The sequence below is a fragment of the Seriola dumerili genome, unplaced genomic scaffold, assembly GCF_002260705.1.
Source record: "Seriola dumerili isolate Sdu_G_001 unplaced genomic scaffold, Sdu_1.0 BDQW01000017.1, whole genome shotgun sequence".
Lineage (NCBI taxonomy): Eukaryota > Metazoa > Chordata > Actinopteri > Carangiformes > Carangidae > Seriola > Seriola dumerili.
Genome location: NW_019174272.1, coordinates 3,876,510 through 3,902,096, shown reverse-complemented (window position 1 = coordinate 3,902,096; position 25,587 = coordinate 3,876,510). Strand labels below are relative to the sequence as shown.

At 36.2% G+C, this 25,587-nt stretch overlaps 1 protein-coding gene across 1 annotated transcript in view; it reads left to right on the top strand.

Moving 5' to 3' along the window:
- The window catches only part of LOC111229723 (GDNF family receptor alpha-2-like), a 45,387-nt gene extending 34,155 nt beyond the window's left edge, over positions 1 to 11,232 (top strand). Inside the window, exons 5-8 of the mRNA XM_022756184.1 lie at positions 824 to 936; positions 1,954 to 2,094; positions 5,296 to 5,438; positions 9,847 to 11,232. Of these exons, the coding sequence (XP_022611905.1) occupies positions 824 to 936; positions 1,954 to 2,094; positions 5,296 to 5,438; positions 9,847 to 9,984 (535 nt within the window). The 3' untranslated portion in view covers positions 9,985 to 11,232. The remainder of the gene's footprint in view (positions 1 to 823; positions 937 to 1,953; positions 2,095 to 5,295; positions 5,439 to 9,846) is intronic.
- The last annotated feature ends 14,355 nt before the right edge of the window (positions 11,233 to 25,587 follow it).

Genomic DNA, 25,587 nt, shown 5'->3' with positions numbered 1-25,587 from the left:
TGTGTGTGTGTGTGTGTGTGTGTGTGTGTGTGTGTGTGTGTGTGTGTGTGTGAATGTTTGTTTGTTTGTGTTCGCAAAGGACAACACAGCCTGAGGTACGTTAGAGCACCTTTGAACTTAAGGCGGCAAAAAGTGGTCAGACCAGGTCAGAGTAAATGAGTCATGACAGAGAGAGAGAGAGAGAAATGTGCAATGGATTGTGATTCACTTAGTGGGCAGCTGTGATGTGAACAGTAGAGACAGAGCAACTTTGCACACGCTACTCCCAATAAACCTACTTAAGTGGATTAGCAATGCCACCCCGGGGGCCTCCACAGACTTAAAGCTCTTATCACAAACACACACCGAAACAAAACATACTATTTTTATCAGTTCCCTCAGTTTGTGGGGAAAGTGAGTATGGGAGACAGTTGAGATGTCCAGGATAAGCATGAAAGCTACGGCCAGCAGAAGCATGTGATATCATTCTCATCCTTACACTAATGCCCCTGCCTTTAGGTTTATGTTGCATGTTGTGAAGATAGTAAATAGCTAGCCGGTGCTGAGGCGTGAATGAGACCTGGTTGCTATTCAGCACACCTGTTCGAGCAGCCCAGAAACAGATGTTGCATATACTTTCCCAGTTTTGATGCTGGTCACAATTGGCAGCTGCTCTTGAGGAAAAACGGTGCCAAAAAATTAGGCCCAGTGCTTTGAATTTGTGTACGTGTATGTGTGTGTCTGTGTGTGTCTTTGTGTGTTCATCTGTCATATGATTGAAGTTTATGACTGAGCCCCTGCCTCTCTTTCTCTGTCTGTGCCGTGTTTCATGTTTGTTGTGCAGGTCTCGGCTGGCTGATTACCTGGTAAACTGCTGGATGACTCCGCACGCAGTGAGCACCTGTCCCAACCAAGACAATCACCAAGCCTGCTTGGCCTCCTACGCAAGGCTCATCGGTCAGTGCTGCCAAGACTGTGGCTGACACTGTGATGTAGTGAGAGTGTGTTTGTGAGAGAGAAAAAAAGATTGATTGAAATGGCAGGAGACATACAGAAATGCACATTTACCTCCACATCGCACAATATTTTTCTGAAATTTCAGATACACGGTGAGATAAAGAGTGATGGTTATAGGGCGTTTGAAGAAGAGACAGTCTGACAGCAGTCTCTTGTACCTTCATTTTTATCATGACAAGCAGGCAGTGCAGTGAGACTCAGTTTTTTTCCCACCCTCCTACTCTGATATCTCCCCCCAGCACACTGGACATCAGTTCACTACTAAAAGTAATTAGTGAATAGAGCCACAGAGAGAGTGTTTACTTAATTAAAACACTTGATGACCATCTGTTTGCTCATAGTAAATGTTGCTCAAACAATGTGCACAGACTAGTGCGTGCATATTTTTCAATCCCAGCCAATGTTTGATAACAGCAACTTGGTCATGTTGTGGCAGCATCAGAGAGCTTGCAAAGCTTCCAAATGCAAATGTACGTGAAATACCATTTTTAGCATAGTGGTTGCTGAAGTGTCCATATATATTTCAGAATCAGTCAGTGCTTCCCCGCCATGTGTCATACATCGTGCAGAATGAAGTGATGATATGCCATGGAGCTTCCCGGACTTCTCTGGAAAATGCTACACAAAGTGCATCTAACGCCCCTTGCTCCACCTGAAAGCATTGACGCAAAATAAAATGTTTTAATACAACAGTGCTATATTCAAGCCACAGACACTTCCTAAAGCACCTACTTTGCAAAATATTCATAACGTAATGGCCTCTTTACATTTAAAATTAAGCATTACAGAATACTTCACCTTCCCATTCCTATGACTAACATCTTGTTGTCCATTTTATATACTATTTGCAATAAATGTAGTCCATTATTGTCCATTAGTGACCCATAAATGTTTGTCCTAATGTGCATATTGTTTGTGTGTTTGTGTGTCTGTGTTGGTGTGTGGATGCCCTCACAGGGACCGAAATGACTCCCAACTATGTCGATAGCAGCTTCTCCAACTGGACCATATCCCCGTGGTGCACCTGTAAGGGCAGTGGAAACCAAGAAGAGGAATGTATGAACTTCCTGCGGTACTTCACCGACAACACATGCCTAAGTGAGCCATCCCGACACAATGATACTCTGCATGCATCTGAGACGTGTTTTGTAACTGACAGGTTTCCAGCATGTGATGTTGATAAGACCACAATTGCGTGATACAGGAGTTTCTCCTGCAGCCATGTAAGGGTAGAGTGAGCCATGAACTTCGATCTAATGCAACTTTAATATTTGTCAGATTCTGTCTTTCTGTGTTGTTGAGCTCTCCTGTCAGATTACTGTGGATGTGATGTTGTTGAGGGGTGGATAGTGGTCAGTGGAGACTGAATGTGGAAAAAAATGAGGTGAAAGGCACCAGCTACTTTAGACATCCAAGTATTGAAATGTCAAAAGAGAATGAACTTAATTTAAATTTTAATTAACTAATTTCATTTAAAATGAACAGAAAATAATTTATAATTTATTTTATTTGGTTATTACAAAGGAGGAAATAAAGCCGGAAGGATTAAGAGAAAAATATTTATGGATGGATGGATGGATGGATGGATGGATGGATGGATGGATGGATGGAAGTTCTGATGAAAATTTGCCTGCTACATAGTTTGATACAGCTTATCCACAGACACTCCTTTGCCCACTGATTAAGTTGAAATTAAATGTTCTTAGTTCCTCAGAAACGAGTCATTTCTTATCACTTCTCATCCCTCCTTTGGGCAAGATCTGCCCAGACTTTAATACAAAAGAAACCATTTGCATGTCATTTTCACATTCAATCTGAGAGAGTTAAAGGGCTTATCCCTTACAGCAGAAAAATGTCATGAAAACGAAGAGATCTAGCACAAATGAAATAATAGGGGGAGCTAAAATACATATCATCTGTACATCTAATGCATAACACACAGAATGCAGCATGACAGAGTGGTTACCTCAAACATCCTTATGCTTTTTTCACTGAGAAGTAAAATACAGAGAGCTCCCTCCTTGCTATGCCGGAGCGAGCAGTGTCATCAGCGCTACAAGACACCATTGCCTTTAACATGTTCCATTGTGTGGATAATGCTTTCAGACCATTTCAATAGATTGCTGGGGTACCGTTTTAGCTGAGTGTGCAGGATGAGGGATGAGGCTGGGAGCTGAGGAGGCGTCTTGAAAAATAACACAAAATGCAGCATCTCCTCTCTGCAGTCAAGGGGAACGGGCGATAAACTTCGACACACCAGGGAGGAGAATATACACAAAAACACACATATACATAGATATATGTGTCTGTGTGTGTATGTGTGTGTTTGTGTCTTTCAGCTCCCCATGACCCCCATCTTTCCACTTTCACTGTTTCTGCAGAGTGAATCATTTCTTACATTGATCGACAAACCAAAGCACATTGCAAATGAAAACCAGGTGTTCGGCAAATAATTTACTAATAATCTTCACCTCTCCCCCACTTTACCTGACAAGTTCAAGCAAAACAGTCAGTCAGTCCAGCAGAAGAATACTTTTAGAATATACGTTTGACTAAAATATGTGGGGAATCCAGCAGAAAACATTCCAGGATATTATAATGACAGTCCAAACATAACGCTGAGTCCCTCCTCTATCTATCTTTCTTCCCTTTTTTCTTTCCTCCTTTATCTCTTACTCCATCTGTCCCTGCAGGTAGGGCAATGCAGGCTATGCCCAGGGGTTAAAGGAAAACTTATCCAGAGTTATTAAAAAATTGAATTGCTATTGGCAATGAGCTTAATCACTCTGTGGAACATTTGGGCGCAGTAAAACATCCTGTGTGCAGGCCCTCCAGCCAACTAGTTTGATTTATGACTTTAGTCCCCCATCTTACAGCATCTGTAGGGGGATAGCTAGCTATAGCCAACCCTGACAAACAGATGCGTAACATCGCATGTCTCAGCAGTGCTTCACCAGCTCTTCACTGCAAGGATTAAAGTTGTGAGGCTTCACTCTGTTTCTCTCTCTGCTTTTATTTTCCAGCAGCAGCCCAAACACCAGTGTTGAACAGAATGAGAAACATGAAGGATGCTTTTGTATGTGTTAAGTTTGCAGGTGTATGTGCGTGTGTGCGCGCGCCTTTGTGTGTGATTTGCTGTACAGTATGTACACTTGTGTGTGCGTGCAGCACTGCGTAGGCGGACAGAGGATGTGACAGACAAATCTATGTGTCCATGTGTTGGGATTACTAAAGACTGTGTGTGTGTGTCCATCCGATAATGCATGTGTGGTCCACAAGTATCCTATCTGTCCTTTGTGTGTTGGTGGGGAAATGCCATTTCTCCTTTGTTTGGGAATGTTTTGAATTTGATCAGTAACATAAATCTATTCAAAGTCATCTCTGCATGCTGACCTTATAATGGAGGTGGTTGCCAAGCAATTACATGCCTTGCCTTCTCTCTGGCTGAACAAAGAGAAACAAGCCTCATGTTTTAAACAGATGAGCAGTGAAAAGGTACTCAGCCCCTATTTTGCCATATCTAGCTGAAAAGCTGACTGAACAGGGAGTTATCACAGTTTTGCAGAGACTCACACATGCACTTAGACACAAAATTATACACATGCATACAGTACATCTGCAGGCAGACACACAAGCACTCATATGCATTCACAGACCGCTGTCCTCTCTTTGAGCTGATTGATTTGCTACTTTTAAAAGATTCCATTTCTAATTGTACAACTGCCGGCAAACATCATCATCTCAAGTGCAGATATTATGCCACTGTTTGGTCAGCTGGTTGCAATTTGACAGCGTCTGTTGCAACATAAAAGGATTTTTGTAAGGAGCTAAGGACACGAACCAAAGTTGTTTGGATTTGATAAATGTGTCCACTGTGTCACCGCAGGATTCACTTAGGGAAGCATAATTAGTAGCTAAATTGATAGCATGAACATGTTAGACATTCAAAAAGAAGGCACGGACTAAAATATTAAACATAAAACAGCATTGGTATTTTGTAAGACAGTAAAATCCTCAGCAGCCTCCCCCGTGACAGATCTCACAAACAATCCTCAGATTGCCGTTTCTGATTAGTTTGGCATAAAACTCTCAAGCTTGTTCTGCCTAAGCAAAAAGAGTGCCTTTCCATTCTCGTGTTACTCCTTCCTTCCTCAATCCCTCTCTGCCCTCCCTCATTCCCTCGGTTGCCAAAGATTGGGCAGGGGACCAAGAAGTTGACTTAGAGCTGTCTGTCTGCTAGCTGGCTTCTTGCTGGGATGGTAGTCAAAAACAAATGACTTTATATCTCTGTCCCTGCAGGAAATGCCATTCAGGCCTTCGGTTATGGGATAGACAACATGCAGAACAAAAGTGTTTCTGTCCCAGGCACCTCTGCGATGACGAAGACGGGGTGGGATTGGACAACGGGCACCTCGGAACCTCCATTTGTCGCCATCCCAAAGGTAATAGGTTTGCACTGATTGTTGCATTGCATGGGATATTACAGATGTTAAATTTATATGCAAAAATGTAACACAGAGTCATTATTTCCTGGCTGCTTGTCAATCAGGTAGGCTTTTTGAATTAAGGGTGTTAATCCTGGAGTCTATTATACTATATATAGGTCAACCCATTGTGTAAAATTTAAACAGATATGATTTGTTGCAGCACAAATATATCCATACATGTTCAGCAGTTTCCAGCAACTTCTTTGCATAAATTTGAGAAAATGGACCTATTACAAGAAGAACCAAAAAAAAAAAAAAAACACTCCTCCACTCAGTTTCCATGAAACGAGGATTTTGAACAGTGGCAAAATCATAAAGCTCAATACTCTGCACCATTCACATTCACATCACATTCAATCTCTATGCTTGTTAAAGCAATTGGCACATCAGAACAGACGCTTTATGATAAGACAGTTTATGCTACACCCAAGATGATGACATTTGGTTGAAATATTATATTTCTCTCACACACAATGAAATAGTGAAAGGAATGGGGGGTGGGGGTTTTAATCTGGATTAGAGGTTCTAAAATACTGGCCCAGGGCCTGTTCTCTGCTGAATGCCGTCTACTCTGAAGACTGCAGTCAACTCTGCTATAACTGGGTTCACCGTCTGGAGCAGAAAACATCACTCTTTGCTGTGCTGCAAAAATGCATGTGTGTTTGTCTTTCAATGGAACTGTACTTCATTTTCTCTTCGAATTTTATTCGAAGAGAAAATGACCGTACCATATTGTCCACCACAGACCTCCTCTCCCTCTCTGTCTCTCATGAACAGGACAAAAAAAATTCACATTGCACTTTGAGCCGACGAAGGGTTTTTCTTTTTCCTCTTTCTTTTTTTTATCTAGCTCTTGAGTTTGATTAGTTTTCACAATGAAATATTGTTTTGTTTTACAGATGTATTTTAGATGTGCCATGCAGCCTTCTGGTGTAAGACTAATGATGTTTTTCACCTTTGCAGTAGACCCAGTTACCAAGCTTGGCTGAATTAGACACTGTAGTATGAAACTGTACTTTGTAAAACCTTCAGCTGCAGCTGCCACCGCTGCCGCTGCCGCTGCTACTGTTGATGTTATTGTTAATGTAATTTTTCGGTGACTATTACAGGTACACACAAAATCCAGGCAGCGTGCAGTGTTTATGGATGCAAATTTGCATGCTGAATGAATGACTACCATTAAGACATCTATTTTGAGTAATTCCAGGGGCTTTCACAGCCATTAAATGGTCACACTGCACCGGAGTCATGCAGTATTGTCCTTTATGCAGAAACCCTCATTGTTGTGAAGACAGCAAATTAAAACCTTAAAAATGTTGCAAAGAGGAGAATTAATGAACAAGCGCCACTGATAACAATTACAATGTGTGTGTTTGGAAAAGGTATTGGAGAGAAAGAAAGAGAGAGAGAGAGAGAGAGAGAGAGAGGATGGCATGGAGAGAATGGATGGTGGAGGAGCTTTCTCCAAGGGTTCTGTGTGTGTATGTCGGTATTGATGCACCGCTCTTTGCCTGTCTCACTGCAGCGTGGTGTTTAATTTATTGTAAAAATGGTAATTAGGAAACAATAAGACGTGTGATTACTCAAGCAGGAAGTTTATAATTAGAGAGGGAGCTGTTAGGGACATTTTGGGCGGCCCTGTGTTCTCAGACAACTATGCCTGGCAATTAAAACTTGTCAAACTTCCATGGCAGATAAATTGGGGGAGTGTTGTTATGGTATGAGTCCTCTTGGCAGAAGACTGACTGTCCAATGCTGTAAATCTCAAGGCGGCCAGCGTGGGCCCCATAGTAACACACATACACGTGCAGGCGCATGTGTACAAACATTCTGGGTAACAGAATGTATTAGGTTTGTGATGGATGGATGGATGCCAAACAACCATGACATCAAGGGACACCCTATAATATAAAGCACAGTTAGAGAGGAGTGGGAATCTAGGGTCTGTGACTAAGCCTGTTCATGTCAGTCATACTGCTGTCTTATAGACTGTAGAGTATTTTCAGCTAATTTAGATGCTAATTATTCAAAATGTCACTGTCAGTGGTTGTGGGCTTTATCCCATGCTCAATGAGTACACATATGGGCTGAAGCTTTGTCCTTAGAGCATTGTAAGTCAGAGGGGTAAGTCCTGCTTTGTTTATATTGAGAAAAACAATTGCTTTTCCCATATACTAATGTGTTTCTGTGGAGTTTGATGAAGTAAATAGTTAATTCCCAATGATGTCTGTGTTATATTCCCAGGGTCAGTGCGGGTCTCACAGATAAGATGGATTTTGTGTGGGTTATAATTGTAATCCTGATTTGAATTTTAATGCCCTCACTTAACAGATTCTTGAACAAGGAAGTGTTTAAAATTGAAATATTCATTTCTAATTGCATTCAGTTTCATTTACAATGTAATATAAACCAACTTGTCTGTGTGAAAATCCCCTCCCTAACCTCTCTAACCATTGTGAAGCTGGCGTTGTCTGTGTTCCCATGTAACACTGTCATGTTGATTTTCAGCTCAATTGAATGGAATTGATTGTGGACAGAAACTACGTAACTCAGGGTTATTCGATAGCTAGCCTTGGGAAAAGCAGCCCCACCGCACTGTAAATTTGACAGTGCTGATCAATAATGAAAACACATGCTGTCTACATGCGTGTGTAGTTACCTGAGTTACCTGAATGACAAGTGTGATAAACTCTTATCAACAGCTTAAATAAATACTTGTAAATGTTTTCCATCCTCTCTGTCTGTCTCTCTCTGTGCATGTGTTAGAGCGCGGGGAGATGATAGTCTGTTTTGACATTTTCTGTATTCCATCATGGTGCATGTGTTTGTGCTTTTAGCCACTTGTTTATATGTATGTGTACTGTCTCACAAGCCTGAGTGTATGTGTGGATATTGGCTGCAGCCAGAGATCTGGACTCATGTCAACAGGCTGCTGCCACACATCACTGCCCTTGCTAATTAATTGGCTTTTAGTCGCGGATGTGTTTGGTGCATTGTCAAGCTACCCATTGCTTTTTTTCCCCTTCTTTTGGCAACTGTCACTTAACCATTTCTTTGCGGTGTAGAGTGAAAGCACAAGCCCAGGTACTGTGATAACTGTAGCTATTTTGGATACCCTTTATTTCTCTCCCCTCTTCCTTCTCTCCTATAAGAAAAAATATGCCTGTCTAGTTAATATAATTCAACACTATTTTCTTGTTTCATTATTATTTTTTTCTTGCCTTTCCTTGTTCTGTTGGTAGATGAGGTGCTGCTAGATAACATCTGAGTAGATGTTTTTTTCTATGTACAGGAAAATGGACCAAAGTGCAATCTCTACAAAGGTTGCATTGGTGAAAATAAGGTGAGAGGATGGTGGAGGAGGACGAGGAGGAGGAGGAGGAGGAGTAGGAGGAGGAGAAGAAAACGTTTCATGTTCCTTATGATGTGCCTCTGTATTGCTGTGCTGGACTGAAATTGGTGCCTCCGCAAATTGAGCGAGACTACTTTAACTTGGAGGCAAATGGTTATGCTTTGTGATACAAGAACCCGAGCAAATATAAAAAGTATTCAAGATGCTAACAATTTTATGGAAAAGCACAGAAGCCCATTGTAGTGTGGATATAACAGTGTAACTCAGGAGGCCACAGAGTTTAATATGTGGACTCATGTGTTCCCACTGCTCTCTGCCATAATGTGACAGTGCGGTAAAATGCACGGCTTGTTCACACACTGTAGGCCTACATGAGTTGATTTTCTCTTGTGCATAACAATAAACATTGTAGTGTTTTGTTTGTGTGCAGTCAAACTGCATACAAGGGGTCTTGCAACTGTTTTGTTCGACCACTACTTGCTGTAATTTGTGCCTTATGAAATATTGAAAGGAACCCACAGCCGCTGCTGGCTTCTGTTGTGTGTGTTTGGCTTCATGGCATGTTTTTCTTGTAAATAAAGTCTGTAATGATAGCTTTAAAAACTGTTTAGAGACTTGCTGGCGCAACCTGAAAGAGTTTAAGAAAAAAGTCCTCACAAGAAGCTTTCCTTTGTTGCCAACTTGTTTAAGAAGCAGAGAGCATACTAAGCAGCAGGGGCTTGAAATATGCTTCACATATCAAAACATTTGGTGGATCAAACACTTAATGTTCGTGCCAAAGTGGGTCTGCCATGGATACATGTAATTTCCCTCTCTTACTCTGACTTTCTCACTCATGTTTCCTTTTTTCTCCTCAGCTCTGACCCTGTCCCGTCTCACCTCCCTGCTGTCTCCTCCTCCTCCTCCTCCTCTCCCTCTTCAAATGCCAGAACAGGAGAGTAGCATGAGTGTCTGAGTCATGTCTAACCTTTACACATCTCTCTCCCTCTGTTTGTCCCTCTATCTGCCCAGTATCCTGAACCAAGAGACGGTGGCCTGGGCAAAACCCAGGGCCTGCCAGAGGATCACTCTACCTGCCTGTGTGCCAACATCTGGGCTCTGCTTCCCGGCCTGGCTTTGGCTCTTGTCCTGGCCCAGCATGCCTTATAGAAGTGCCAGGAGGAGAAAAAAGAGGTCATCCACCCACAAGCTGATCCCAAAAGCAGAAGGTGTTATTTCTGAGACTGATATTAAGAAGGCTGAATCTCTGGGCAGTTGACATAAATGGCATTTATGAAAGAGGAAAAACAAAAGGAGGTGGAAAATGTTGAAATTTTACAAACTGTGAATTTGTTGTTCATTTGATGTATTGTTTGGGTGGACCACAACTGTGATGGAGTACATGGCTTTAAAAAGGACCCTTGATAGGAGAGGCCATGAAGGCCATTTTGTGGGAACGGCTCTCCCTCTGACTGAGACACCAAAACCCGGAGGACTGAAGCTGATCATGTCAAAGACTCCTGTACTTTTCTCACCAAAGGAGGGAGAGAGGGAATGAGCAACATAATTAAAAGAAGGCAGGATTGACAGAAAAGAAATTGTTGCAGCAAGAAAAGGAATGAGCATGAGGTAAATGGGGTAGAGTGAGAGCGAAAAGAGAAAAGAGAGACATATTTCTGCTATCAGTCACTCTTTTTTTTTGTCTTGAATTGGCTCTCGACTTAATCTTCTCTTGGATGAACAGACCACAAATTTAGGGGCGGGGATGGGGGATGATTACATTCTGTCTCTTCAACACTAGTGTAAACTCTAAACTGTAAAGCCTACTCAGTGTTCTAAGTGTTGGTATAGTATCCGTGACCATAATCAATCTACCGTACAGCTCTTTCATTTGGGTGCTACAGTATACTTTTTCAGCAGGCGGCGAAAAAGAACTAAAGACGGCGACATTAACAGTAAATGGTTCTCCGGTCATTTGAGATGTTGTTGTTGATGACTGTGGGTGTTCGTCATACGTCCACCTGCACATGTGTATATTTCTGTCTCTATGTATATAAACGATTTTCTTTCATTCAGCCTAATGATATCTACAGTACCTTGAGTGGACATTACTGTATGCTAAGATGGCTCTGTATTGAGTATTGATACTAATGGAAGGCCTTCATTATCTGCGTTTATATTTGTCTATAAAGGTTTGATCACAAAGAATGTATACAGGGATGAGATTAAACGAGCTCACACTGCTTGGAAAGCCATAACCTGTGTCTGAGTATCATGCTGTGTTCACCGAGTGTGTATGGGCAATTATTACAATGTGTGAGTGTGTTCATGTTTACATGCAGAAGTAAATAAGCCAATGAGGAGCAGGTTAAATTGCTATTGTGGGGCTTCATATTCTCCCTCGGAGAGCAGAGCAGAGGTTATGACGCATTGTTTAATTGCAGGGTTTTTCAGAGTAAGGACAGCCACCAGTTTTTGAGAGTGCTCGAATGTGTAATTTCCTGCTCTATTGTTCCTCATTTAACGGAATATTTTTTAAAGGTACCATGTAGTAGAATAGAAATTCAAAGATATCCTTATATATAGTGTTTAACATACCATACCATACCATATTTATTGACCATATACTGTATATTGTTGAAAAGAGTGAACCCTTCCCTTAACATGGTCAATATCTTTCCAAAGTAAAAAAAAAAAAAAGCTGCCTTCAAAACAATAGTTGTGAAAATGGGAAATACATGTTTTCCCTTTCTTGCTGAGAGTTAAATCAGTATGAAGTCACTGCCTATTGCCGGTTAGCCTACCTAATTAACTAAAAAAACATAATATCTTGTTTGTTTAGTTTGCAAAAACTAAAGTGTAAAAATGATATGTTGTGATTTTAGGGGGAGTTACAAGCCAGACTATTTACATTTGGACAAAGCCACTGTTTCCAGTCTTGTGCTTATTTAAACGAATTTCAGATAATCCTCTGCTGGTGGCAGTTTCATATTTACTGTACAGATATCTTCTCATCTAACTCTTAGCAAGAAAGCAAAAAAGTGAATTTCCCAAAATGCTCAACTACACCTTTAAGTTGATATTGCGTTTTCACAATTACAATATTCTGAAGCCAGTTTCATACTAACGTTGGGCACAGTTTGACTTCTTCTTTTTCTCCTTCCAATTATTCCGTCAATGTTTTTCTGTCCCTCCTCTGCAGCTCAGCAAGTAAATGTAATCACAACTCAGAGACACAGAAAGAGTGTTTCATATTTCAAAGACTTGTCTCCTATCTTGGAGTTGCAAGTCTTCATGGTCAGTGTAGGCAGCAACCAACAAAATATTCAATGTGTATATGAGCATGTGAGTGTCTTAATCTATTCTCTAAAAAAAACCTAACCCTCTGGAAACCGCTTCACAGTGACAAATATGTAGCATTAAAACTGCGAAGTCACTAATATGACTGTTTTGAGCTAGAGGAGCTGGTGACTTCAGCAAATCTGTGTCCAATATTTAGTGTCATTCAATGTGACAGATGCAACTCCACATTCAAATGAACCACTTTTATTTGTAAGATATCATATTAAGAGTATACTAAGAGTAATATTTCCCCCATGATGTATTGCTTCTCTTCTCAAAATATAAACTCTCTGACGTGCTGAAAAAATATTGAAACTTTCATTGGCATGCTTGTGGATGAAAGATGTATTTTTGTATGTTTATGCATACATCATTGTTTTTGCTTGCAATGAATGCATGCTGAGTGTTAGCTCACAATCAGTATTTCCACTGAAATGTTTATGTCTTCAGGCGCCACATCAAGTTTAGTGTTGTGCCACATAAATGCATGCTTCTGAACCAAACAGCTTTATGTTACCAGCTGATTTAGAAAAGGGTTTACAAGCTGTCAGGGGGGGAGAGATGTAAAATTAAACCCTGCTCACTATGTTATTGTTAACCGTGGTTGCACCGTGTACAGTGTGGTCAGGTCTGGCAGAAATTACAATGATTTCCTAAACTGGTGGGTTTACTGCTCTGGGCCTGTGAGAACATAAAATGTCAAACACTTGTATATAATATTTGTAATTTTTTTACTCGTGAGCGCCACATTCAACACGTTTGAGCAGTAACGCTGTGTTTGATGTTTTTTTTTTGTGGGAAACAAATAATCACACAATTGTAACATCATTCATCATTTCAAACTAACAAATTACTTTAAGAGGTAAAATTACACAGAACGCATCAGTAATTTGTGCCTGCTGTCAGAAGTAAGTCAACAACCCACACATATAAGCATCTCTCTTTACTCTCAGATATTGTTCCATGCCATGCTGCAGTCCTTTTGAATTATAGCGTACCTCGGGAAAAGTTTACAAGCTGCTGTAAATGACTCAAGGCATATAGGATACATGGTTTAGAGGCAAGTCAAAAATAAAATACATAAAGGGGTGGTGTGCAAAACAGTTGAGTTTAAACAAATCTATCTATCTCAAACATTTTTACAACATTAACAGTAAATATCCGGCTCTGTGTTTGAGAGTGAAAAGTTTGGTATCTTACATCAACATTAAACAGGTTCAGAGGAAGAAATCCATCAAACATGAATCAGAGCTGTCAGATCTCCAGCAAGAACAGCCTAACTAGTCCATAATGCAATACAGCCATAATGTAGTGCAGACCCCATCACAGATACAACCTGGTGCTTAAGATGTTGTCTCCAACCCAGTCACGGACTCTTTTCACAGCATGGAAATCGTACTATTTTTATACCCTTACATTTTAAAATGACATTACAGATATAGTGTATTTGAGCTTACTATGGCAATATGTGTTTGTCCAGTTTGACACTTGGACTCAGCTTTACCTGCAGTCACTTACACCTTTATGTATTTTATATCGTGCCTGAATAATTTAGAGCTCAGTGGAGTCTACAGCAGGATTATTACTGGGAGAAGCTAAAATGCAAACAGACTCCAGCATTTGTACCTGGATGATAACAAGAATCGGCTGATGTTTCTGGGTTATGTTCTGTGAGACGTCACTGACTGACACTTCATGTTCAACCCTTTTGACAACATTAAATTTTTTCTTGACTTTCATTCTATGTGTGAAAGCAAATACACAGCATGCCATAGATATAAATAATAGCATTTACCTGTTAGTGGTATAGTGTGTCCCATAAATGTAACAAGAAAGTGAACCTCTGCCCCTCTGCTTATAGTTTACAGCTTGCCCAATCAGATAATTTACAGCTAAAAGCTCTCTGGTTTTCCAGTTTATGCATCTGTCACCAGAACAATGCTGTCTATACCTTTCTGCCTATTAATCAAACTTTGATTTGGTCAGTTTGTTGCTTACTTTTCAGAAAAATAGATGACGCACTGTGAATGATTGTGTAGTCAGCTTCCTGCAAAGGCGATCAAAACCGGCGGATAAATTAACAGTTTTGACATGTAGGAAATGCAAATAAACTGATCAAAATTCCAACCTCCCTTCTCTCCATATCCCCCTCCCTGGAGTGGGTCTGAGTTTGTGGTGGAAAAAGACAGCAGATCAGCAGTTCTTACACAGCTTAAGAGAATGTATATGCGGGGGACCTACATGACACACAGCACAATTTAGAAACGTATCAGGGACTTTATGGCAGATATTACCTGTGCAGGAGCACAGTTGTAGGACAACTTGAAAAGAGGCAGAATAAAGTGTTTTTATAGGGGGAAAGTGAGCTGTGGCAGCTGGGTTTGAATGTTAGATGTAAAGCCAAAATGATATGGTTATCTGTCTGCATGAGCATAATTTAAGCTTCTGAGACATCAATGCGTAGGACATGTGTCTGTGTGTGTAGAACAAAGTGCTCAGCTGCACAACTTTAAAGCACAAACCATTTGCAGAGTTGTGGGCGCTCCTTTTGTCCCTGTGTCCTTGCATCCTGTGTCTAAACACAGAGTGTATGTTTGAGCTTGTCTCTGTGTGTAAATGCATGTGTACACAAGGTTGTGTGCACATGGATATGATTGGAAAGGAGTAAAAAATCTTGAAACAGAAAATTTGCTGGGAGGGCAATTCTCTCTGTCGTTTTTTTTTCTCAAAAGGAGTCCTTGTGGAGTCCAGTTTGTTTCTTCTCTTTAGAGACGGGTAGAAGAGGAGAAACGAAGGAGGCAGGTAGTGGAGGGGTTTTGGGGGCACGGGAATAAGAAAGTGGCAGGTAGCTGTACATTTCACAGTTGATTAATGAGTCAGTGGGATGATGTCTCTTATCAACACTCTGCACATGGCGGAGGGAGAAGAAAGGTTTACTGGGGCTAGGAATGCTCCAATCACAGACGTCTCCCATTGCCGTCCCATCATTCCTTTCTGTGCTCACCCACCTGTTTTTGCGGGGCTCTCTTCTCCCTTCTCCTCTCCGCAGCAGCAGTTTGTTGCTGATGCAATTGGACCCTTCACCCTGTGTTAGGTGAGATGCCAATGAGTTTTGTCTGAGAAATATGTGATACATCTGCTACTGTAGAGTTCACAGTGTGTATCACGGTCTTTGTTTGGAGATTACCACAGGAACTGATGTAAAAGCTTGTAATGAGTTGTTAATATGACTTATTCCATCGTGCAGGAAGAAAGTACAGCATGCTGCCTGCTGACAACTGAAAAAGATCTGCTGGTAAAATATTTGGTAATCGATACAGATGTGCTTGAAAATATAACACTTTCATGCTTGACAAAACTAGATGTTTGATATAAATTCCTGTTTATCAAGTTTGATACACAGCCTGGACGCTCAGATTCCTGATAAATATGTATGGCATGCACTAATGGCTCTCAAAACCACTTGTGATATGAACTGAGAATGATAGTTCCTTTGATGCCTGGACAGGAAAAAACCCAGCCACAGCATGTATCCTCAGCGATGTGATGCACAATGAATAAAATAATATAAATCGCAGGGGGAAAAAATGAGAAAAGAAGGAGCAGCAGACAAATAAATTCAGAGTAATGAAGTGTTCACATTCCTGTGTGTAGTATATATCCTTGCGAGATTCGATATTACTTTAATGCCAGCAAAATGCCAGCAGATGTTTCTGTCACCAGCAGGAAGCAAATTTTTTTCTGTGCTTTCATTTGTTCCACTAAAGGTGTTAATATTTTACTATAATGTGAGGAATCCTTTATGCTTGATCGATTTGCAGTACAATATTAATAGCAGTTGTAGGGAACTAAAGTGATTAGAGAAAGACAGATGCAACACCAGTGATTCTAGCTTCCTCTGAATGGACTGCAGTGCTCAACTATTGTTGTCAAGAGGACCTTTTGCCTTTCTTAGATAAATCAGGGAAGACACAAATGGGAAAAAAAGATGGATGTGACAGCAAATCTGTTGAGTTTAAACCCATCACAGTAACATGGTATTGGTTAAGCCACCAGTTTCTTCTCTCTGAAGAACCTTATTTTGCTTATTTTATATGCGAAAAGGAATGATAAGACCTGACGCTAAAAATTGAAAAGTCAGGAAATAGTCAGGACAAAATCTTGCTTATTAGAACAGTCATGATGGGTTTGGGCATTTCAGCATGTCTTTCTATTGAATGTGTTTTTCAAACACACATTAAACAAAACAAAGGTTGGCCAAAGCTGTAACAAGTGGTGGTGGTTCCAGATGGCAGCGAGAGGTAATTGAAAAATGTGAACTTTGATACCCTGCATTCATGCAGCCCAACAACTCAAGCAGGGGCTGTACACAAATATTCCTGCCTCTCCAGTCGATCTTTTACATGACAAGATGAATTTGATCAATATAAATGGCACATCAGTGGCAGCATCCTTTTAGTTTTTTGTCTTTTTTTCTTTTTGCATGAAAAAACATATTTCTGTCTAATTTACACTTGTCTGTGTCATTCCAGACAAACATTGTAATCAATGTCTAAGAAATGGTGTGTAGTTGGAGGTCATCTATGATATAATGACAAAAGTAAGGTCTAAGCAAAAGTACCTCTTCACTTTGTAAAGCCAGGATTCGAGGGTCAATCACTGTCACAGCCCTGGTAGGTGTTCAAAAGGACCATGAATTCCTCAAAACAAAATGTTTTTTTGACAACAGACTGTTTTGAAAGAAGAGGTGGAATCCTTCAGATATTTCAGTCTGAAAAAAACAAGCAAACATCTGATGCATTTGAAAACAAAAGGATTTGAAAAGTTGGAGAGTTCTTCAGCCTTTTCTTTTACCTCATCTGACCATTGAGACAAAAACTTTCAATTGGGATGACGATTCTGCCAGACACTGCCAGACATTGCTGTCCTTCTCCTTGTTCAAAGAAGTTGGTTTAACCTTTGCACACATGAGCTCAGGTATTCCCAAAGGACTTCAGTGTTATGTCAACACAGTTTATTGTTGTTAAACTTCAGCAAATGTCACAAAATTACTCTTATACAGTACATAAATATAAAAAGTGTGTATTACTGGAAAAAGGCCATAAGGACTGCATCTACTTTTATATTGACAGACAAGAAATGAGAAGAACATGTTCATATTGATTTTTTTTAAAAAAGGGGATTCTTTCTCCATTATATGATGTTGTTCTTGTAATTAATTGGTAACTGTTTCTTTAGTTTTCAAGGGCATAGGTTTGGTCTCAACATTGGTAGGGATACAACAACCCCGCCACCCCTCCAAAACAAAGAGAGTGGCTTTTTAAGACCGTCAAACTAATGGTTTATTAACATATAAGATCTGAATTTACATTCAGGATTGCCCATATGCAAATGTAACTAAATGTACATGTGTTGAATTTCCATTCATGAAATATATGTACATATGTAGTAAAATCACATATGTATTTAAAATATAGCCAATTTATGTAAAAATATAATACAACACCTGTTAGAAAATGGAACAATATCATATTTGGACAAATATGTCTAGCTATTAGAAACAAGTATTTTAGTATGTCTTCTTATGTTATAGACATATGTTACATAAATATATATCAATCCCAAAGCCTGTCAGTGTATGTTCATATTATATATGTGAATATAAAAGACATGTTTAAATCTAATATTATTAAATTATCAAGAAAATCATAAACAAACATAAATAATTTTAATAAGCATATTGTTTCAATGAAGAAGCATTTTATTATGATTATTTCATATGTGTTATAAACTTATAACTTCAATTATCCAGAGGATGTATATGTGTCATAATAATATATCCTTTTATGGGTGACACATGGTAACATCAATCTTCATATAGGGACATATATGTCATATATATGTAATAAGTCATAGTATACTAAGGCATAAAAAGTCATTGTAAAATCAATAATAAAAAAAATGCCACAGTATAGTAATGCAAAAAAACATAGTATAGTAAGGCATGAAAAAGTCATAGTAAAATAAGGCAGAAAAACATCATAGTATAGAAAGGCATGAAAATGTCATAGTAAGGTAAGTCATAAGATGTCATAGTATAGTAAGGCATAAAAAAGTCATAGTACAGTAATTTGTAAAATATCATAGTAAGTTATAAAAAAGTCATAGAATAGTAACGCATAAAAACGTCATAGAATAGTAACGCATAAAAACGTCACAGTCCAATAAGGCATAAAAAAGTCATAGAATAGTATGGCATAAAAATGTCATACTATAATAAGGCATAAAAAAGACATAGTAAGTTAAGACATAAAAAGTCATATTATAGTAAGTTATAAAAAACGTAATTAAGTAAGGCATAGAAACATCATTATATTGTAAAGCATAGAAACAACATAGTGCTAAGGCATACAAAGTCATAATACAATAAAGCATAAAAACATCATAAAAAGTCATACTATATTCAAGCATAAAAACATCCTAGAATAGTAAGGCATAAACAGTCATGGTATAGAAAGGCATAAAACGTCATGTTATGGTAAGTTAAAATAAAGTAAGGCATAAAAAAGTCATAGTCATAGTCATACAAAAATGTAAAAAAGTATGTTTTATTGAATGAAAAATGATTGCATGATGTATGACAGGAAAACATAGTTTACATTTTCATTAGAAAAACAAAAACAAAGAAAACACAAAGACCATGCAACAAATAATGGCCAACATAAATACACACACAGAATATACACTAATCCCTCCTCAGTACATTATATGACGGTAAAGGTTGTGATGGAAAATAAGAACAAGTGGTGAAAAATGATGATGATAAGGAATGTCCACTATGGGTTGTTTTTCAGGTAAAAGAAAAGTCGCCGCCAGATCCTGTTAAAATGTGACTCTCTGCTCCTCAAAGCAAAACTTGCTGGAGGCAGCTGGAGGGTATCAGTCATTTCTTTGAGCCCTACCTTAAAAGTGGGAACCTCGTTCTTCTTCCAAAAGTCAGAATCAATTTCTTGGCTGTAATCAGACCATTGGTAAGGAGTTGCCTTCGTGCTCTTCTCAATACAGGACTCCCAGGACGATTAAGACAGGTTCAATGTGGATTGTAAGAACATCAGATAATGTTTTAAATATTTTTGTCTAGAATTGCTCTAAACTGGGACAGAGAGCAAAAGCTATGGAGGAGATTTGTTTCCCTCATATTGCATTCATCACACTGTGAGGGTATAACTGGAAACATCTTGCGGAGCATTGCTTTTGAATAGTGGAGTATATGTATAACACGGAACTGATTCAGACAGTGCCTCGGGTTAATAGAGCAAGCATTAACCTCTTCAAGTTTTTCTTCCCAGATCTCATCTGGGATCGGTGTCCGCAGTTCATTTTCCCATGCAGTTTATGTCATGGTATATTAATGCAATATAAACGTCATAGTGGTAAGGCGTAAAAAAGTCACGGCATAGTAAGGCATAAAAAGTCATAGTCTAATAAGGCATAAAAAGTCATAGAATGATAAGGCATAAAAAGTCATAGTCTAATAAGGCATAAAAATGTCAAAGAGTAATAAGGCATAAAAAGTCATAGAATAGTAAGGCATAAAAACGTCATAGTCTAATAAGGCATAAAAAAGTCATAGAATAGTAAGGCATAAAAATGTCATAGTACAGTAAGTTGTAAAATGTCATAGTAAGTCATAAAAAAGTCATATAATAGTAAGGCATAAAAAAGTCATAGTCTAATAAGGCATAAAAATGTCAAAGAATATTAAGGCATAAAAAAGTCATAGAATAGTAAGGCATAAAAACGTCATGGTCTAATAACGCATAAAAATGTCATAGAATAATAAGGCATAAAAAAGTCATAGAATAGTAAGGTATAAAAAATTCCTAGTTCAATAAAGCATAAAAAAGTCATAGAATAGTATGGCATAAAAATGTCATAGAATAGTATGGCATAAAAAGTAATAGTCTAATAAGGCATGAAAAGTCATAAAATAGTAAGTCATAAAAAGTAATAGTCTAATAAGGCATGAAAAGTCATAAAATAGTAAGTCATAAAAAGTAATAGTCTAATAAGGCATGAAAAGTCATAAAATAGTAAGTCATAAAAAGTAATAGTCTAATAAGGCATGAAAAGTCATAAAATAGTAAGTCATAAAAAGTAATAGTCTAATAAGGCATGAAAAGTCATAAAATAGTAAGTCATAAAAAGTAATAGTCTAATAAGGCATGAAAAGTCATAAAATAGTAAGTCATAAAAAGTAATAGTCTAATAAGGCATGAAAAGTCATAAAATAGTAAGTCATAAAAAGTAATAGTCTAATAAGGCATGAAAAGTCATAAAATAGTAAGTCATAAAAAGTAATAGTCTAATAAGGCATGAAAAGTCATAAAATAGTAAGTCATAAAAAGTAATAGTCTAATAAGGCATGAAAAGTCATAAAATAGTAAGTCATAAAAAGTAATAGTCTAATAAGGCATAAAAAGTCATAGTATAGTAAGGCATAAAAACGTCATGGTCTAATACCGCATAAAAATGTCATAGAATAATAAGGCATAAAAAGTCATAGAATAGTAAGGTATAAAAAATTTATAGTTTAATAAGGCATAAAAAAGTCATAGAATAGTAAGGCATAAAAACGTCATAGAATAGTATGGCATAAAAAGTAATAGTCTAATAAGGCATGAAAAGTCATAGAATAGTAAGTCATAAAAAGTAATAGTCTAATAAGGCATAAAAAGTCATAGTATAGTAAGGCATAAAAACATCATAGAATAGTAAGGCATAAAAAAGTCATAGAATAGCAAGGTATAAAAACATCATAGAATAGTACGGCATAAAAAGTAATAGTCTAATAAGGCATGAAAAGTCATAGAATAGTAAGTCATAAAAAATAATAGTCTAATAAGGCATAAAAACGTCATAGTCTAATAAGGCATAAAAATGTCATAGAATAGTAAGTCATAAAAAAGTCATAGTATAATAAGGCATAAAAAAGTCATAGTCTAATAAGGCATAAAAAGTCAGAGACTAGTAAGGCATAAAAACGTCATAGTCTAATAAGGCATAAAAAAGTCATAGAATAGCAAGGCATAAAAAAGTAATAAAATAGTATGGCATAAAAACGTCATAGAATAGTATGGCATAAAAAGTAATACTCTAATAAGGATTAAAAAAGTCATAGTATAGTAAGGAATAAAAATGTCATAGAATAGTAAGGCATAAAAATGTCACTGAATAGTAAGGCATAAAAAAGTCACAGAATCGTATGGCATAAAAACATCATAGTCTAATAAGGCATAAAAAAGTCATAGAATAGTAAGGTATAAAAACGTCATAGTCTAATAAAGCATAAAAAAGTCATAGTACAGTAAGTTGTAAAATGTCATAGTACGTCATAAAAAAGTCATAGAATAGTAAGGCATAAAAAAGTAATAGTCTAATAAGGCATAAAAACGTCATGGTCTAATAATGCATAAAAATGTTATAGAATAATAAGGCATAAAAAAGTCATAGAATAGTATGGCATAAAAACATCATAGTCTAATAAGGCATAAAAATGTCATACAATAGTATGGCATAAAAAGTAATAGTCTAATAAGGCATAAAAACGTCATGGTCTAATAATGCATAAAAATGTTATAGAATAATAAGGCATATAAAAGTCATAGAATAGTATGGCATAAAAACATCATAGTCTAATAAGGCATAAAAATGTCATACAAAAGTATGGCATAAAAAGTAATAGTCTAATAAGGCATAAAAATGTCATACAATAGTATGGCATAAAAAGTAATAGTCTAATAAGGCATAAAAAAGTCATATAATAGTAAGGTATAAAAACGTCATAGTCTAATAAAGCATAAAAAAGTCATAGTACAGTAAGTTGTAAAATGTCATAGTACGTCATAAAAAAGTCATAGAATAGTAAGGCATAAAAACATCATAGTCTAATAAGGCATAAAAATGTCATAGAATAAAAAGGCATAAAAACATCATAGAAGAGTAAGGCATAAAAAAGTCATAGTCTAATAAGGCATAAAAATGTCATAGAATAATAACGCATAAAAAAGTCACAGAATAGTAAGGCATAAAAAAGTCATAGTATAATAAGGCATAAAAAGTTATAGAATACTAAGGCATAAAAACGTCATGGTCTAATAAGGCACAAAAAAGTCATAGAATAGTAAGGCATAAAAAAAATCACAGTTCAGTAAGATATAAAATGTCATAGTGAGTTATAAAAAAGTCATAGAATAGTAAGGCATAAAAACATCATAGTCTAATAAGGCATAAAAATGTCATAGAATAAAAAGGCATAAAAACATCATAGAAGAGTAAGGCATAAAAAAGTCATAGTCTAATAAGGCATAAAAATGTCATAGAATAATAACGCATAAAAAAGTCATAGAATAGTAAGGCATAAAAATGTCATAGTACAGTAAGTTGTAAAATGTCATAGTGAGTTATAAAAAAGTCATAGAATAGTAAGGCATAAAAAAATCATAGTCCAATAAGGCATAAAAATGTCATAGTCCAATAAGGCATAAAAAAGTCATAGAATAGTAAGGCATAAAAACATCATAGTCTAATAAGGCATAAAAATGTAATAGAATAGTAAGACATAAAAAAGTCATAGAATAATAAGGCATAAAAAAGTCATAGAATAGTATGGCATAAAAACATCATAGTCTAATAAGGCATAAAAATGTAATAGAATAGTAAGACATAAATAAGTCATAGAATAATAAGGCATAAAAAAGTCATAGAATAGTATGGCATAAAAACATCATAGTCTAATAAGGCATAAAAATGTAATAGAATAGTAAGACATAAATAAGTCATAGAATAATAAGGCATAAAAAAGTCATAGAATAGTATGGCATAAAAACATCATAGTCTAATAAGGCATAAAAATGTAATAGAATAGTAAGACATAAATAAGTCATAGAATAATAAGGCATAAAAAAGTCATAGAATAGTATGGCATAAAAACATCATAGTCTAATAAGGCATAAAAATGTAATAGAATAGTAAGACATAAATAAGTCATAGAATAATAAGGCATAAAAAAGTCATAGAATAGTATGGCATAAAAACATCATAGTCTAATAAGGCATAAAAATGTAATAGAATAGTAAGACATAAATAAGTCATAGAATAATAAGGCATAAAAAAGTCATAGAATAGTATGGCATAAAAACATCATAGTCTAATAAGGCATAAAAATGTAATAGAATAGTAAGACATAAATAAGTCATAGAATAATAAGGCATAAAAAAGTCATAGAATAGTATGGCATAAAAACATCATAGTCTAATAAGGCATAAAAATGTAATAGAATAGTAAGACATAAATAAGTCATAGAATAATAAGGCATAAAAAAGTCATAGAATAGTATGGCATAAAAACATCATAGTCTAATAAGGCATAAAAATGTAATAGAATAGTAAGACATAAATAAGTCATAGAATAATAAGGCATAAAAAAGTCATAGAATAGTATGGCATAAAAACATCATAGTCTAATAAGGCATAAAAATGTAATAGAATAGTAAGACATAAATAAGTCATAGAATAATAAGGCATAAAAAAGTCATAGAATAGTATGGCATAAAAACATCATAGTCTAATAAGGCATAAAAATGTAATAGAATAGTAAGACATAAATAAGTCATAGAATAATAAGGCATAAAAAAGTCATAGAATAGTATGGCATAAAAACATCATAGTCTAATAAGGCATAAAAATGTAATAGAATAGTAAGACATAAATAAGTCATAGAATAATAAGGCATAAAAAAGTCATAGAATAGTATGGCATAAAAACATCATAGTCTAATAAGGCATAAAAATGTAATAGAATAGTAAGACATAAATAAGTCATAGAATAATAAGGCATAAAAAAGTCATAGAATAGTATGGCATAAAAACATCATAGTCTAATAAGGCATAAAAATGTAATAGAATAGTAAGACATAAATAAGTCATAGAATAATAAGGCATAAAAAAGTCATAGAATAGTATGGCATAAAAACATCATAGTCTAATAAGGCATAAAAATGTAATAGAATAGTAAGACATAAATAAGTCATAGAATAATAAGGCATAAAAAAGTCATAGAATAGTATGGCATAAAAACATCATAGTCTAATAAGGCATAAAAATGTAATAGAATAGTAAGACATAAATAAGTCATAGAATAATAAGGCATAAAAAAGTCATAGAATAGTATGGCATAAAAACATCATAGTCTAATAAGGCATAAAAATGTAATAGAATAGTAAGACATAAATAAGTCATAGAATAATAAGGCATAAAAAAGTCATAGAATAGTATGGCATAAAAACATCATAGTCTAATAAGGCATAAAAATGTAATAGAATAGTAAGACATAAATAAGTCATAGAATAATAAGGCATAAAAAAGTCATAGAATAGTATGGCATAAAAACATCATAGTCTAATAAGGCATAAAAATGTAATAGAATAGTAAGACATAAATAAGTCATAGAATAATAAGGCATAAAAAAGTCATAGAATAGTATGGCATAAAAACATCATAGTCTAATAAGGCATAAAAATGTAATAGAATAGTAAGACATAAATAAGTCATAGAATAATAAGGCATAAAAAAGTCATAGAATAGTATGGCATAAAAACATCATAGTCTAATAAGGCATAAAAATGTAATAGAATAGTAAGACATAAATAAGTCATAGAATAATAAGGCATAAAAAAGTCATAGAATAGTAAGGCATAAAAACGTCATAGTCCAATAAGGTATAAAAAAGTCATAGAATAGTAAGGCATAAAAACGTCATAGTCTAATAAGGCATAAAAAGTCATAGAATAGTAAGGCATAAAAACGTCATACAATAGTATGGCATAAAAAGTAATAGTATAATAAGGCATAAAAATGTCATAGTAAAGTAAGTTGTAAAATGTCATAGCAAGTCACATAAAGGTCATAGAATAGTATGGCATAAAAACATCATAGTCTAATAAGGCATAAAAAGTCATAGAATAGTAAGGCATAAAAACATCATAGTCTAATAAGGCATAAAAAGTCATAGAATAGTAAGGCATAAAAACGTCATATAATAGTATGGCATAAAAAGTAATAGTCTAATAAGGCATAAAAAAGTCATAGTATAGTAAGGCATAAAAAGTTCATAGTCTAATAAGTCATAAAAAGTAATAGAATAGTAAGTCATAAAAAAGTCATAGTTTAATAAGGCATAAAAATGTCATGGAATAGTAAGTCATAAAAAAGTCATAGTCCAATAAGGTATAAAAAGTAATAGTCCAATAAGGCATGAAAAAGTCATAGAATAGTAAGGCATAAAAAAATCATAGTATAATAAGGCTTAAAAATGTCATAGAATAGTATGGCATAAAAAGTAATAGTCTAATAAGGCATAAAAAAGTCATAGA